At 39.0% G+C, this 13,584-nt stretch overlaps 4 protein-coding genes across 5 annotated transcripts; 1 reads left to right on the top strand and 3 right to left on the bottom strand.

Annotated features, from left to right (window-relative positions):
* Positions 1–289: 289 nt before the first annotated feature.
* On the bottom strand, positions 290–2,819 carry LOC112176009 (coiled-coil domain-containing protein 12). Of its 2 annotated transcripts, none has more exons than XM_024313806.2 (5): positions 2,688–2,819; positions 2,334–2,525; positions 1,679–1,808; positions 1,472–1,586; positions 290–647 (listed from the first exon to the last, which is right to left on the bottom strand). In XM_024313806.2, the coding sequence occupies exons 2-5, from the start codon at positions 2,507–2,509 to the stop codon at positions 592–594; spliced, it is 477 nt and encodes a 158-aa protein (XP_024169574.1). In that variant the 5' UTR covers positions 2,510–2,525; positions 2,688–2,819; the 3' UTR covers positions 290–591. The 2 variants fall into 2 exon arrangements, with proteins under 2 accessions (XP_024169574.1, XP_024169575.1); XM_024313807.2 differs by having other exon boundaries at positions 2,334–2,513; positions 2,688–2,790.
* Positions 2,820–2,853: 34 nt separating this feature from the next.
* Positions 2,854–6,059, top strand: LOC112176005 (UPF0415 protein C7orf25 homolog). Its single transcript, XM_024313803.2, has 5 exons — positions 2,854–3,076; positions 3,143–3,956; positions 4,486–4,652; positions 5,295–5,559; positions 5,818–6,059. Exons 1-4 carry the CDS (start codon positions 2,898–2,900, stop codon positions 5,500–5,502), a joined length of 1,368 nt encoding a protein of 455 aa, XP_024169571.1. The 5' UTR covers positions 2,854–2,897; the 3' UTR covers positions 5,503–5,559; positions 5,818–6,059.
* A 105-nt stretch (positions 6,060–6,164) lies between these two features.
* LOC112176008 (NDR1/HIN1-like protein 6) lies at positions 6,165–7,001 on the bottom strand. Its single transcript, XM_024313805.2, has one exon. It carries the CDS (start codon positions 6,999–7,001, stop codon positions 6,165–6,167), a length of 837 nt encoding a protein of 278 aa, XP_024169573.1.
* A 943-nt stretch (positions 7,002–7,944) lies between these two features.
* Positions 7,945–11,085, bottom strand: LOC112176006 (alcohol dehydrogenase-like 6). Its single transcript, XM_024313804.2, has 10 exons — positions 10,895–11,085; positions 10,655–10,791; positions 10,256–10,293; positions 9,730–10,052; positions 9,408–9,490; positions 9,214–9,289; positions 9,056–9,117; positions 8,797–8,892; positions 8,519–8,680; positions 7,945–8,397 (listed from the first exon to the last, which is right to left on the bottom strand). Exons 1-10 carry the CDS (start codon positions 10,947–10,949, stop codon positions 8,281–8,283), a joined length of 1,149 nt encoding a protein of 382 aa, XP_024169572.1. The 5' UTR covers positions 10,950–11,085; the 3' UTR covers positions 7,945–8,280.
* Positions 11,086–13,584: the final 2,499 nt, after the last annotated feature.

Here is a 13,584-nt window from a genome sequence, read left to right as displayed (position 1 = left end):
AAAAGATAGAAAATAAAAAATTTCAAAATAGAAAACCAAAAAAATTCATATAGAGAAAATGACAAATGTGGGGGCGGGGAATCCCCCATTTGAAAATATCCCCAGACGGGGAACGGGGGCGCGGGGGAAACTTGAGGCAGGGGAGCGGGAATCCCCTGTTTGCTCATTCTTAGCCAGTACAAAGAGTCTAACACAATTCTCTGTCACTGTTTAGCCAATAATTTAGATTTAACTACTTCATGAGGGGTTTGAAAGATAATAGAAGGATTTCAAGCGGTAAACAATTAGGTTCTAGCACCAAGAAATTTTCGTATTATCATACCAAACATATTTTACCATGTTTTCAGTTTTACACGAAAGAAACGCTGTATACCAACGGCTTTTCACATAAGCATTGCTTACAATGGTCATCTCAAAGTTCAGACTGCTTAGAACAGGACGCTCATCCATCAAACATCTAATAGGAGTTTCAATTTACTTCAACTAATACAATATAACTCTACTCCACTAGTTCAGACTTGAATCAAGTTCATTCTTCATTGGTACTGGCCTCCTCTTTTATGTGTAAAGTAAACTCTTGAACTTCTAACATTAGTCCCCTGCACCATTGATGCTGTCTTCATCCAGTTGCCTCTGCTTTTCTTGTTCTACCCAAAAAAAAAAGGTCAAGTGAGTTTTACATCCAATCTATGACACAAAGCACCAGATGAAGCATTTAATGACTGAATTGTACAACTGAGAGGTAATGAACATGCTGGTAACAGACAAGAATAAGAACTTCAATTGATTTTCCTAAAAAAAAGAAAAGAAAAAAGAAGTATAGGACTGAAAATATAATTGAAAAGCATATAATAGAGGACTTGCAAGATGTTTAAACCGAACAAAATAAATATAATTATATATCTGTTTACCAGATAAAATTCTTATACAAATAGGATAAAAACATATAGGATGCAATGTATGCAGTTCGTCCAACCCTGTTCCCCAACCTGCTCTTTCGTGTACTGTTAGTCTGTCTAGTCTGTGACAAGCAGATAAAAGCAGATAAACAAAGACAACTAGATATTGATTGATGCAGAGGCCAAAAATGAGACCTCAAACTCATGGTTTTTTTTTTTTTTAAAACCTACACAATGCAACAGGATCCAAGAGGCCACCAGTTGAAGTTCAATAAAATAGTTCACTATGACAGACATTAACAACCAAGTAAGTTTGGTGAGAAATAAGTCAATAATAACTGAAAATGTAAAAAGAGCTCATTATCAAAGAAGATGAGAAGACAAATGAAAGATCAAATACTCTGTTTCTCGTTAAAGAAAAAAAAAAAAAGGTGGAGGAGGAGAAGAAGAAAAAAATATGCTAGAACAGCATTCACGCCTATAAAAACCAATTCACCGTCCCCTAGACAACCAATAAATCCATTAAGTTTTCAACAGAGGAAAAGTATTAATAAGATAATGGTGTAACTTACCCATAAGTTTACACATTGCCTTCTGGGTTCGCCTTTCAAGCTTATCAAGCTTCTTCTGCACATCCCTACGAAGTTCCCAGTTTGGTTTTTTAGGAGCAATATTCACGAATGGGTCCTGAACACAGATTGAGATTCAAAACATGTCAACATAAGGGATAATTTTCGGAACAGAAATGCATAGAAGCTAGTCATTAAGTAATGAGGCACCTCTTTCTTCTCTGATGGAGGAGGCACTGCTGCAACAGGGTCTTCAAACTTGGATGGTTTTGGCGGATCTAGCTTCCCTTCCTGAAGCTTCTTATCATGAGGAACATAATTTCGGAATTTCATGTTGGTACTAGTGCAAAAATCAACAATTAAATGTCAAGGCATTATAGTAGAAATACCATCGACAATAATTTTACAGGCAACGAACAGTGCATATCCTATAAAACGTGTAACCGAAAACATGCTAAAAATAACTTGTAAGATAATTCACAGTCAAGTATCTCATGAGAAAAGACAAATTATAACTAAAAATACATGAAAACAAGTGAAGATGTAGCTTTTCAAACAAAGAAAATCAAAGAAGAAGTCTGTTTTGCGTATGGTATTGACAAGATCTACTCTTTTGTCAAACACAACTCCTGTACCTGTGATAATAGTATGCAATTTATGGTTATAGTAGCCCAAATTGCACAGAAATTCCGGAAATCACATGCATTCATTGGTAGTGCCTCAAGACTTTAATCATGAAGAAAAACGTTGGAGTGATGGATGGATGTATGCATAAAGAAAAAGCGAGGTGAGATTTAGGTAAGTGATGTGCTCACGTTTCATCAGAATATAATCATGAAAAGCAAAAACAAGAGGATGTACTCACGTTTCATCCCCATCAGGAGTTTCATTGCTCTTTTCCTGGTCATCGTTAGTGTTACTTTCAAGTGGAGCAGAGTCCTCATCTGGAGTGTTTAACAGTTGCTGTGCAGCTTTGAGGGCTCTGAGCCTCTCCTTTCGTGCCGCAACGATTTCTTCGAGGGAGTCCTCTTCAGCAGCCATTTGCCTGAGCGAGATACTAGACAAAAGGAAACATCAATAACAATTTGCGTAGTTCAAAACAATCACAACGACATGATGAATATGAAATAAAGCAGCAGATACTAATTGTGCAAGCCCCCCTTCCAATTTCCCCTCACATATCATCAAACTGATAGAAGGCGAAAAGCTCGAGGAGTACCTAAATCGCAGACTGTTAGCAGGAGGAGGAGGAGGAGGCGAGACTGGAGACACCAAATTAGGGCAGAGCTGCTGTTCTCTCTAGTTTTAGTTTCGTATTTTATTTATATATCGGAAAGCGGAAACGACGACGTATGCTTCATCCTCACCTTTTTATAAATATATAATAAATAGGTTCGGGGGAGAATTTGGGAATCATTGTAGGAGAGAGATGGAATTGGGAGATGCGAAGAAGAGATGCGGAGATGTAATAGAGAGAATAGAGAGATTGCCAGGTTCCACCAAAATCACTGCTTCTTGCAAACGCACTCTCCTCAAGTTGGCTCGCTCTGAACTCAGATTCCTCTCCCGCGTCAGCTCCAGCTCCACCTCCTCCACTCCCCCCCTCAGGTAAGTCCCTTGAATTTCATTTCCTTGCTCTACCTGCTCTCTGTGATGGTGTTTGTACTTTGGCAGTGTCAATATCGGCCACCTCGAGGCAGTTGTTCACATTCTCCAGCACCCTTTCATCACCGGGGTTTCTCGCGTTTGCAAGCCTATTCCTTTGTCTCCCAAAACTTGTTTCAAACATGTCCATGTTGATATCGTTTGCACTCTCAATAGGAACCCTGTCTGGATTCTTGTGTCTCATAGAAATCCAAAATACATTACTTGGAGGAATGATGAATCCCAAACAAATCAGACTAAGGGCTTGCAATTCCGGATTCAGCAACTCACCGCCGCCGCCCGCTCTGCTCTCTCACTCAAACCTTCCTCACTTATTCTTTTCTTTTCACATGGACTTAGCACCATCCTATCTGATCGACTCAAGCATGAATTTGGGGCCACTGAACTTCAATTGGGTTTTCCTAATTTTCATTTTCATTTCGATCTCATGGAGGAAGCCGGTGATTGGATTAATGTTTTAGTTGCCACAACATCATATCAGGAGGCATGTGTGTTTGAGATAGAGGTTGGTGATGCTGTTTTAAGTTCTGATGTCAAGGACTCCTGCCCCATGCCTGCCAAGTGGGAAATGCTAGAGGACCACACACCTTTTTTTCCAGCATTCTCTTCTCTGATTTCAAAAATGAACTTGCTCTCTTTGGATGTGAAAAACACGGAGACAGCAAATCTTCTGGGTGACTGCCATCTTGTAAACTTTGGTACAACTGCTTTGATTGCTCTTGTTTCGGGTATTAGTAATGGAGGTACAGAGAAACTTTTGGCTACTCCAGAAAGTGAATTGAGGCAGCGATTTAAGGGCAACTATGAGTTTGTGATTGGACAGGTTATTTCTTCATTCTAGTCTCGGGTATACTATTCCTCTTTTGTTTCTTCATTCCTAGTCTGGTGTTTATCAATGCGGTAACTGCACGCACCTTTACCTGATTGCATGACCGTAAACTATGTAAGCACAATGCTTGGTATTATTACACTTAACAAGCTTTATCATATCAATTAACACAAGTTCAATATAAATGTTCTGATAATTTTTTTTTCACTCTCTCTTCTGCCATGTATTAGTTTAATAAATGAAAGAAAATATCTCCTGTATTCCTCTTTGTTCCAAACTATTAAAGTAGTATGAGTGGCCCCATTAATTATACATGAATTCAACTCCTATGTTATGTTGAGTAGATTTTTTTCCTATAATGTTTCCTGTGGTTGTCACTATTGTGCAGACTTAAAAGGACCATTTATATGCATTTTTAACCTCTTTTGCAACCAAAAATAAAATAAAAACATCAAATCATTTACTCTTCAATAGATATAGTTGACGTTAGCATCCCGTTTAACGTTTCTTGATCTTCTGCCAGGTGATGTCTGAAATTCAGAATCCAATTCTTGTTGAACTTAGTTGCTCAATATCTGGAAAGCGAGGTATTATTTGTGAAAGCGTTCATTCAGAGTTCAAGGAATTAGTGTCAATGTTTGGAGGGCCTAATGAGAAGTTGAGAGCTAGTCACCTACTAAAGTATCTCACGTAAGTTCTGACCAGTTTATCTTCTTTCTCGAACACTTGCTTTTATTTGCATTAATTTTCAAAAGGAAATAAATAATGTCATCTTCAAAACAATATTGTAATATTGAGATATGCTTCAATTGCATCCTGTGTAATTAACTCTCCAGAAAACTTGGTTCTTCTAAGTTAAATATTCAAAGCAATATGATTCATTTTGTCTTTCATCTAAAGATGTTCTAATTTAAAACAATACAATGGTGTCCTATAGAACAAACTCTTGCATTGGTTGTTTAGTTTTAACCGTACGGTGGAGGACCAAATTTCTGAATATTGGGAAGTAAATAACCCGAATAAAATGATTACCTGTAAGAGGGAAAAGATAAAAGCTCAGTAATGAGGACAGTCTTGGGCTATTGGGATAACAAGCATTAAACTACCTCTGTGAGGATATTGTCATACTATCTTTTATATGCTTCTGTCAGTATTGACTTCCCCTAAGGGTTAGTTATGCCAGTCCTTACCTCACTGGAACCTAAGGCCCCAAGTTTGGAACATCCTTTGGTTAGTAGTTTCCATAGTTTTGGTTTTTCTCTCTGTGTGTTTGTAAAATATACTTTTTAATCATTTTCTATCCCACACTAACAAGCTTTATGTTCGGTACAGAGTTGTTCCTGATAGTCCCTCTAAACGCATGATGAGCCTTCCGACCACTCGAAAACTGGCTTTGAAGAATAAGGTTGTTTTTGGTACCGGTGATTATTGGCGTGCTCCAACTGTAACAGCTAATATGGCATTTGTGAGAGCGGTTTCACAAGTGGGGATGTCCTTGTTTACCATTGAGCACAGACCACGGGCTTTAACTGGTGATTAGTTCTGTGATGTCTTCAGATTAAAAACTGAAACATACTGACTTGGATAGTAATGGCAGGTATTGTTACTCCACTTTACAATTTAAGAGCTTGGGTCTGTATCTGCATTCATTGATAGCTTAACTTTTACAATTTATAAAGAAATAAACAAGTCCATGAGCTCTTGTTTGATCGAAGGTGTGTTTGAAGAACTGTTTCCTATCTGTTTCAAAGTTTGTTGCCTAGTTTGTCTTCCATTTTTTCCCTTATAATCCATAAGTTTGCTTTACTAGGTTATAAAGGGCCATTTTGATCACTGAAGATCTGCTTGATTACAGGTTGTGGCATTTTCAAACTGTCCTGCTGGATCAGCTGGAACTTGGAACTTGAAATAGTCAGAAAGCCTAGAGTTTTGCTCCTTCATCATTTGGGTAATGATTTGATCTTATGTGATAGTCTATAACTATTTTATCTTTCTAGTATTTAGTTATTATATTAGGAGTGGCTTACGTGTGTATATTTGACAAAATGGCATTATATTAAATGCACTAATGGAGTAAATTGCGTAGATTGAAAATAATCAAACATTCCATCTCAGTAAGTAGATTAAAATACGAAGGATGAAAATTGAAACAGCTCCCTATCCCAATCCCCAAAATTGAAGATTCAGTTGTGCTAAATTAACTCAAGGCTTCAATCTAAATCTACAATTATTAGCTTTTATGCTAATGAAATTATTAGCGGTGAGGCTATCCACAACCAACAAACACTGCCCCAATATCCTGACCTTCCTGAGCTTCAGTGTCCCCACTTGAATTGCTACCGGTGCATCAACCTTAAGATCCAAGGGGATGCTTCCAGTTTGTTGTTGCTGTTGCAGTGCATTCATCAATGTGTTTCCGTATTGGTTTTGGCCCGTCAAGACCACATTGATTACTGTTTTGTTCTGGTGACCTTGGTAAAACTTTGGCAGTGCCCCTTCACAAAGCCTCATGTTTATATACCACACGCTCAACCGGCCACCTTGCTCATAATAAATCCCAATCTTCTTGTTTGGGTTGTTAGCTGTTATCTTAACATCGAATTCGGCATATAGGCTCATGTCCAATTTGAGCCTTAAATCGCTTATCTTCAAGCTATTAACAGAGTAGCTTGGAAGTTTCGGGCGGAAGATAATATAAAGTATTCCACCGGTGGCTCCTATTGTGATCAATACAAGGAGAAGGATGCTCAGTGCCCAACACATACATCTGCAATAAGTAGATGATGAGCTCCTCTTTTCTGGTTGCTCCGGCTCTGCAGGGATTACTGGAATGGCACGCGCAACTTGTGATGGTCTTAAACCTAATGGAGGGCGATGCTGTTGATCAACTGGACTAGTACCTATACCTCTCTCTTTCATCTCTTTTTGTGTAATTGTTGAAGAACTCTGGTGTCCATGAGGCACCATAGGCGGCACTGTTGGTGATGGTGGTGGCGCCTCCACATCCACAGCAGGATGAATTCTTTGATGATCAGCCATCGGTATCCTTTTGATTTCACTACTAAATTAAATGCAATGATCAGACCCCAAGAAAAGAAAAGAGTGAACTTATTTCTTCTTCAGGTGTATTTACATTTCAATCCGTGCGCATATAAACAAAAGAAAGCCTTGGCTGTCTGATCACCTTCCTCACCTACTCGCAACAACATATATTTACAAAAGCCAGCTATTTGCGGGTGGTTAAGCCAAGTCTAGAAGCAATCCAACAAACCTTGTGGGAGTCTGATGCAAAAATCAAAGCGGCAGGAAACGAAGGGCCTATTTTGCACTACATTCTGAGAGTTTCATTTGATCAAATAGTAAATAAGAAGTAAACAAGTTGAGTTTCATCCCCTCACCAATTTCCCATTTAAGAGCACTGTACACATGCTTAGTGAAAGATTAAAACCCTAACGCGTCATATTGAGTGTACTCAGCCCTGTCTTGCACACTATAGTGTCAGGTGCGTGAAAATGATGATGTTGTGTAGAGTGAAATAGCATTAGCATCAGTTGAATGTACATAAAGTGATGCCGAAGCCATCATTCCTGTTCGCAAAGCAATGTCTTTGAGATCCAAAGAAGCTGTATTCCATAAAATCTGTATCGGTTCATTAGGTTTCGCTTTTAGAGCATAACAGAGGAGGTAAAATAGTCTGGACAGTGGACACATTAGGCACCATGTAAAAACCAAATCAATACATCTTATATTCTTATCGATGAAGTTGAAGGGTTTGCACTTGGTGCATTAATACATTAAGCTAGACCAAGTCATGTAATGACAAACCAACTTCATCTGTGAGTCGATCATTGGTCCGCTATTATGTAACTAGGTAGCCAACTATTACATATTGACAAAAAAGAAAAGAAAAAAGAGCCCTACCACTTCATGAGTTGATTTCCATTTATGCATCAGATATGTCAATGCACCGAAGAGTTTCAACTGTCAGAAATAATAAAACTTGCCAGATAAGATGGTGGCTGTTCTTTGTACAGTATGAGTAAAATATTGCACAAGGTAGCCAACCAGCTAAAATTCGCTAATGTAGCAACTTGTCTAAACTTAAAACTTTAACAGCAGAGCAGGACTAAAAGCCCTCAAATGAATTTATTCTTTTTATGTATGTATTATTTTTTCTTAAACCCTCAAATGGATTAATTACAGATAGTCTCCCTGAATACACACTTCCATGCCACTTGTAACTTAATGAGAACTCCAGTTATGCGCCTAAACAACTTATGCTGTTCTATCCGTTAGCCATATAATAGAAGAAGTGAAACTACTTTTCCATGTGCATAACACAACGCAAACACTTCCCTTCTCTCATCAGATCAAAAGCTTTGTTGATATCTTTAAATGACAGGTTATGGGTTATGTACTCATCAACTTGGATTTCCTGCAGGTAAATTTCGTAAATTTAGCAAAAGCTTACATAATCCAATTGGTATCAAATCTGTTGACACTGTTATGCTTGCGGTACAAAAAATAACCTAATGAAGTTCACTGGTTGGTATTACCTTTTTTATGAACATGTCAACTAACGAAGGGAGATCAGATTTAGGTTTCCATCCTCCAAAAAGAGACCCTTTCAATGTTCTTCCAGTTAGAAATATTCCATAATGAGCAGATACTTCTGGTTTTACTTTTGGCACACCAAGCGTCACAGTCAATCCCCATCCCTTCAAACAAAGAGTATATAAAAAAGATTGTAGCAATGTTGAGTGAATAAAACTTCTTTAGAAAAGCTGAAATATGCTTAGGAAAGAAGATCAAAAAATGGGATACAGAATATTACATCGCAACATGCCTGCAATGCAGTAGTTACCATTCCTGTGTCACCTATACATTCAAATGCGTAATCTGCCCCTCCACCTGTGAGATGCTTAATAACCTGCAAGAGAGTAAGCTGATTACAACAATTTCGATCACCTCAACCAATTCGCCATTGTCTCAAATTGGTTAAACATAAAATTGCTGGAAGTTTAAATTCTTGTTTCTCTCACGATAAATATTCATTTTGAGGCATCTGGTCTTTCTCTCGTTTCAACAATTACCTGTTGAACAGGTTCTTTACTGTCATTGGGGTTAATAAATTCGGTAATTCCAAAAGCTTTTGCTGCACCAATAAGAACATCATGCATTACTTACTGAAAGATACATGGTGACTCATACCAGAGAACTCGAGACAGGAGAAAAAGGAAAACAAAAATACCTTTTTCTTCCTTTTCAGGATTAGTGTCAACACCAATTATTGCTGATGCGCCCCTAAGCTTAGCACCCTGTGCAACCTATCATTCAAGAAATCGTTATTCTTAACTATGGTGCTCAACTACTATTCTTCCTGGAAAAAAAGAAAGAAAAAAAGAGGTGGTAACACTGGTAAGTTGGTAACAAGTCTGCACATACAGAGAGGCCTACGGTTCCGAGACCAAATATCACCACACTTGATCCTTTAGATATATCAGCAACATTCCAAGCTGCACCCAAGCCTACAATTATATCCACATTGTTGGGTTACAACTTATTCTCCTTCACATTTTTGTATTTGAACAGTTATTGCCAGCTCATTTAGTTTGGCCATTTGATAGGAACTTCTACTCTATAAGAAATCTTAATTTCTACTCAATGTGTGTTTATGTATGCGTGTCTGTATATACACATCGAAAGAACAGATCATGTATCATGTGAAATTGTGATTTAATGTCAATATGATAATGTAAAACTCTACCTGCAGCTACTCCACAACTGAGAAGGCAAACTTTATCCAGAGGCACAATTGGGTTGATTTTGACAGCACATCCCGAGTGCACGACAGTATATTCACTGAAACTTGAAACTGCACAATAATGATAAATGGGTTTCCCACTTATGGCAAAGCGTGTCCCTTTATCACTATGCATTACACCTCTCCTTTCTAAACCCAGTACTTGGCATAAGTTGCTTTTACCAGATATGCATTGCCTGCATGTTCCGCATTCTCCAGTGAAGACTGTTAACACATGGTCCCCTTCTGTAAATTCAGTCACTTCCTGGCCAACACTCTCAACAATCCTGCAAATAGCCAGATTAAGAAGCATGCACTAATATCGAATACCGTAGAAGTAGTTGATCATCCTCACAATACAAGCTATGCAAAACTTATTGTAACATTCTCTGCCTCTTTTTATTTTTAGTTTTTTATTTTTTTTTAATTTTTTTTTTGGGGTGAGGTTGAGAGGAAAGCAAATACATGATGAAATAGGGAGAAAACTGACCCTGTTGCTTCATGCCCAAATATCCGAGGAAAGATAGCCTGCAAAACAGCAGGGGGAGATGGAGTGTGAAATACCAGTATTCTCATTCCCAAGTTCAGCCCCCATTATACAATGGAGTCTAACTTCATTAGAGTAAGCAGGATGTCACTTGGAGCTTGAACTCAGCTCCTTAGCTATCCATTAAAAGATTCCCCAGCTTAAAGATTCAAATAAAATAATATCCGTTCGAACATCAATTCAGTCTATCCAATTTTGAATTCACAATCCTAATTCTGTTGCTGTATCGGTGCTTAATTGTGCGAATATGCATGTATTATATTGTAACAAAGATGATATATAGTTACACATTAATTACTTAAATCATAAGAAAAAAGGGAAGAAAAGAAGAGGAGTGAGTACCTGGGACTCCCAGGCAGTGAGGTCACTGCGACAGAGAGAGGTGCAGACAATTTTGATCCTTATCTCCGATGGCTGAGGTGGACTCACATCCACTTCCTCTATCACCAAAGGCTTTCCAGGTCCCCATGCCACCGCAGCTTTTAAATTTAGATTTACAGAAGACAAAGTAGATATGTAAAATGTTTACGACGAAGCGAAACGTGTATGAATGAATTAAACACATTACAGAAATTAGCATACCTTTGCAGGTGATGACATTATTGGGTTGTTTCAGTTGTACGGAAGGCAATGACATTTGTTAAAATCGATCAATAGCAACGGTGAACTGTGAACAAACAAGAAGAAGAAGAGGAGGAACTCAGTCAACTCACCAACAATCTCTATGCATACCAAGCAGGCGCACAGCTGGAGGTTGGTTGAGAATTCCTCACCTAACACCATATTCCTCACCAAATTTCAAAATAGAAAACTAAAAAAGTTCATATGGAAAAAATTACCAAAATACATTTGAGGTGAAAAACCATTGAAAATCACTAAGTTCACTTTGTTCGTCTAGAACTTACAACTTTGAAAAATCGAGAGAGAGCGGACTTAGCAACAACAATTAACTTTCATAAAGTTTCGGAATAACAACTTCAAGAGTTAATGGTCGAGATTTTAAAACCGGAACCTGGTTATCATTTTGACATGTTATTTTCACAATCATTTCAATATATATGCACTATGCTCTCTACATAATGCAAATCAAACTCTAAAATTCTTGAAGTCATAGAAACTAGTTTGGGAGTCCGAAAAATTCCCCAAAAATTCTTACGAACTCATTATGTCGCCTACTTTATTATCAAACCCTTTCCTCTTCGTGAAAATTTTTGAAAATTATTCTCGAGTACAAGATAATTATCGAGATCGTAAAATTATTTCTTAACGATCTCTACTTAGCTAGACCAATTTTTTTGGGGCTCATAGTTCCCCAACATTTATATAATTGTGTTCTTGCTTGCCTCTAGCACCATTTTAATATCGTGTGGTTTTCATTGTTCCTTGCAAGGTACTTACTTGGCTGACTTGCCTACTAGCAAGTGCCGCGCTGTCTTCTTTGCAGATCGCAAAGTAGGCCCATGACAATTGGTATCAGAGCCATCTCGGCTCAAGAAACTCACTACGATGACAGGCAAAATGATGAACCAACAACGATTTGATTGGTATGACCAACAACTCAAAGAACTTGCTGGGGTGCCCGACAGATTGATTGATATTACTGCCATGTTGGATTGCGTCGACCTAGAAGGGTTGGCGGTGCGAATGACAAAGATAGAGAACCTAAAGGACAGAGTTGTGGCCCTTGAAAAATCAAAAGCTTGAGGGGGTGGAAGGGAGAGAAATGAAGAATCTCATCTTCTGAACTAGCAAATGGGAGCGATGAGTGATGCCCTTGATACACTCCAGGTGACAGTAGACTCTATGACAGAAGATGTCCGAGCCACCATTGATGCTTTCAATGAATACCAAGCTCAACTTGACCATCTATGCAATGGGAAACCAACCTGTGACAAACTATAGGAAGGTGAAGATACCAGAACCTCAAGCCTATGGAGGGGTGCGAGATGCCAAAGAGCTTGAGAATTTCCTATTTGATATGGAGCAATATTTTCGAGCAGTGAAGCCAGACTTGGAAGAGGTGAAAGTGAACATGGCGACAATGTATTTGTCTGGTGATGCTAAACTGTGGTGGAGCACCAAGTACAATGACATCCAAAGGGGAGTATACACTGTTGACACATGGGAAGATCTGAAGAAGGAACTAAAAACTCAATTCTTCCCTGAGAATGTAGAATATATTGTCAGACGGCAACTGAGAGAGCTTAAGCACACCAACAACATTAGAGACTTTGTAAATAAGTTCTCTATGCTCATGCTCGACATCTCAGAGATGTTAGAGAAAGACCGATTGTTCTATTCCCTGGAATGTTTAAAGCCATGGGCAAGGGCAGAACTCCAAATGCAGAGGGTCCAAGATTTGGCCTCCGCCCAAGTTGCTGCTGAAAGGTTGACAAATTACACATTCGAAGAGAACTCTAGCAGGAAGATCCAGCCCTTTTCAAATACGAATGCCAACAGAACTATGAGGCCCGAACATAGTAGAAGATGGGGAGCAGAGTCTAAATTTTCTAACTCAGGAGGAGGGGACAGGAGGGCAATTCATGTGAGGGACACAACATCCTCCAAGCCTGTTGCCTCGACAGGGGGCTTTCACCCCTCGATCTTTCAATCCCTCAAGCTACTCTCCCAAGCCTTTATCCTGTTTCTTATGTAGAGGACCTCACCGAGTGAACAAATTTCCTCACAAGACAACCCTATCTTCTCTACAGGCCCATATCCAGTCAAAAGAAATAGAGGACCAGCAAGAGCCAGATGAAGAGCCTGGCCATATAGAAGTTTTGAGATTTCTAGGGATCGTGGAGAAACAACCACAGTTGCCCAAGAAGTCCCAGGCTAAGGGCTTGATGTTCGTGGATGGTTGTATTAATGGGAAGGTTGTCAAGAGCGTGATGATCGACACGGGGGCTACTAACAACTTTGTGTCAGAGACCGAAGCACGCAAGTTAGGGCTAAAGTTGGAGAAGAATGTTGGCCACATGAAAGTTGTGAATTCCAAGGCCTCACCCATAACAGGACTATCCCAAGGGGTACAGCTCAAGTTGGGAGCGAAAGGCCGACCTTGTAGTTATCCAGATGGATGACTTCGACGTCATATTGGGGATGGAGTTCTTGTTGGCTAACAAAGTTATTCCCATTCCAAATGCCCAACACTTGCTAGGGGAAGAAAGGTCGTCTGTGGTTCTAGAAAGAATCAAGCAACCAAGTGAATCCTGTCTCTTGTTTGCTTTCCAGTTCAAGAAATGCGTGAAGCGCCATGAGACCACATATGT

Source organism: Rosa chinensis, chromosome 7 (assembly GCF_002994745.2).
Source record: "Rosa chinensis cultivar Old Blush chromosome 7, RchiOBHm-V2, whole genome shotgun sequence".
Taxonomy (NCBI): domain Eukaryota; kingdom Viridiplantae; phylum Streptophyta; class Magnoliopsida; order Rosales; family Rosaceae; genus Rosa; species Rosa chinensis.
This window is presented reverse-complemented; position numbering and strand designations above follow the sequence as displayed.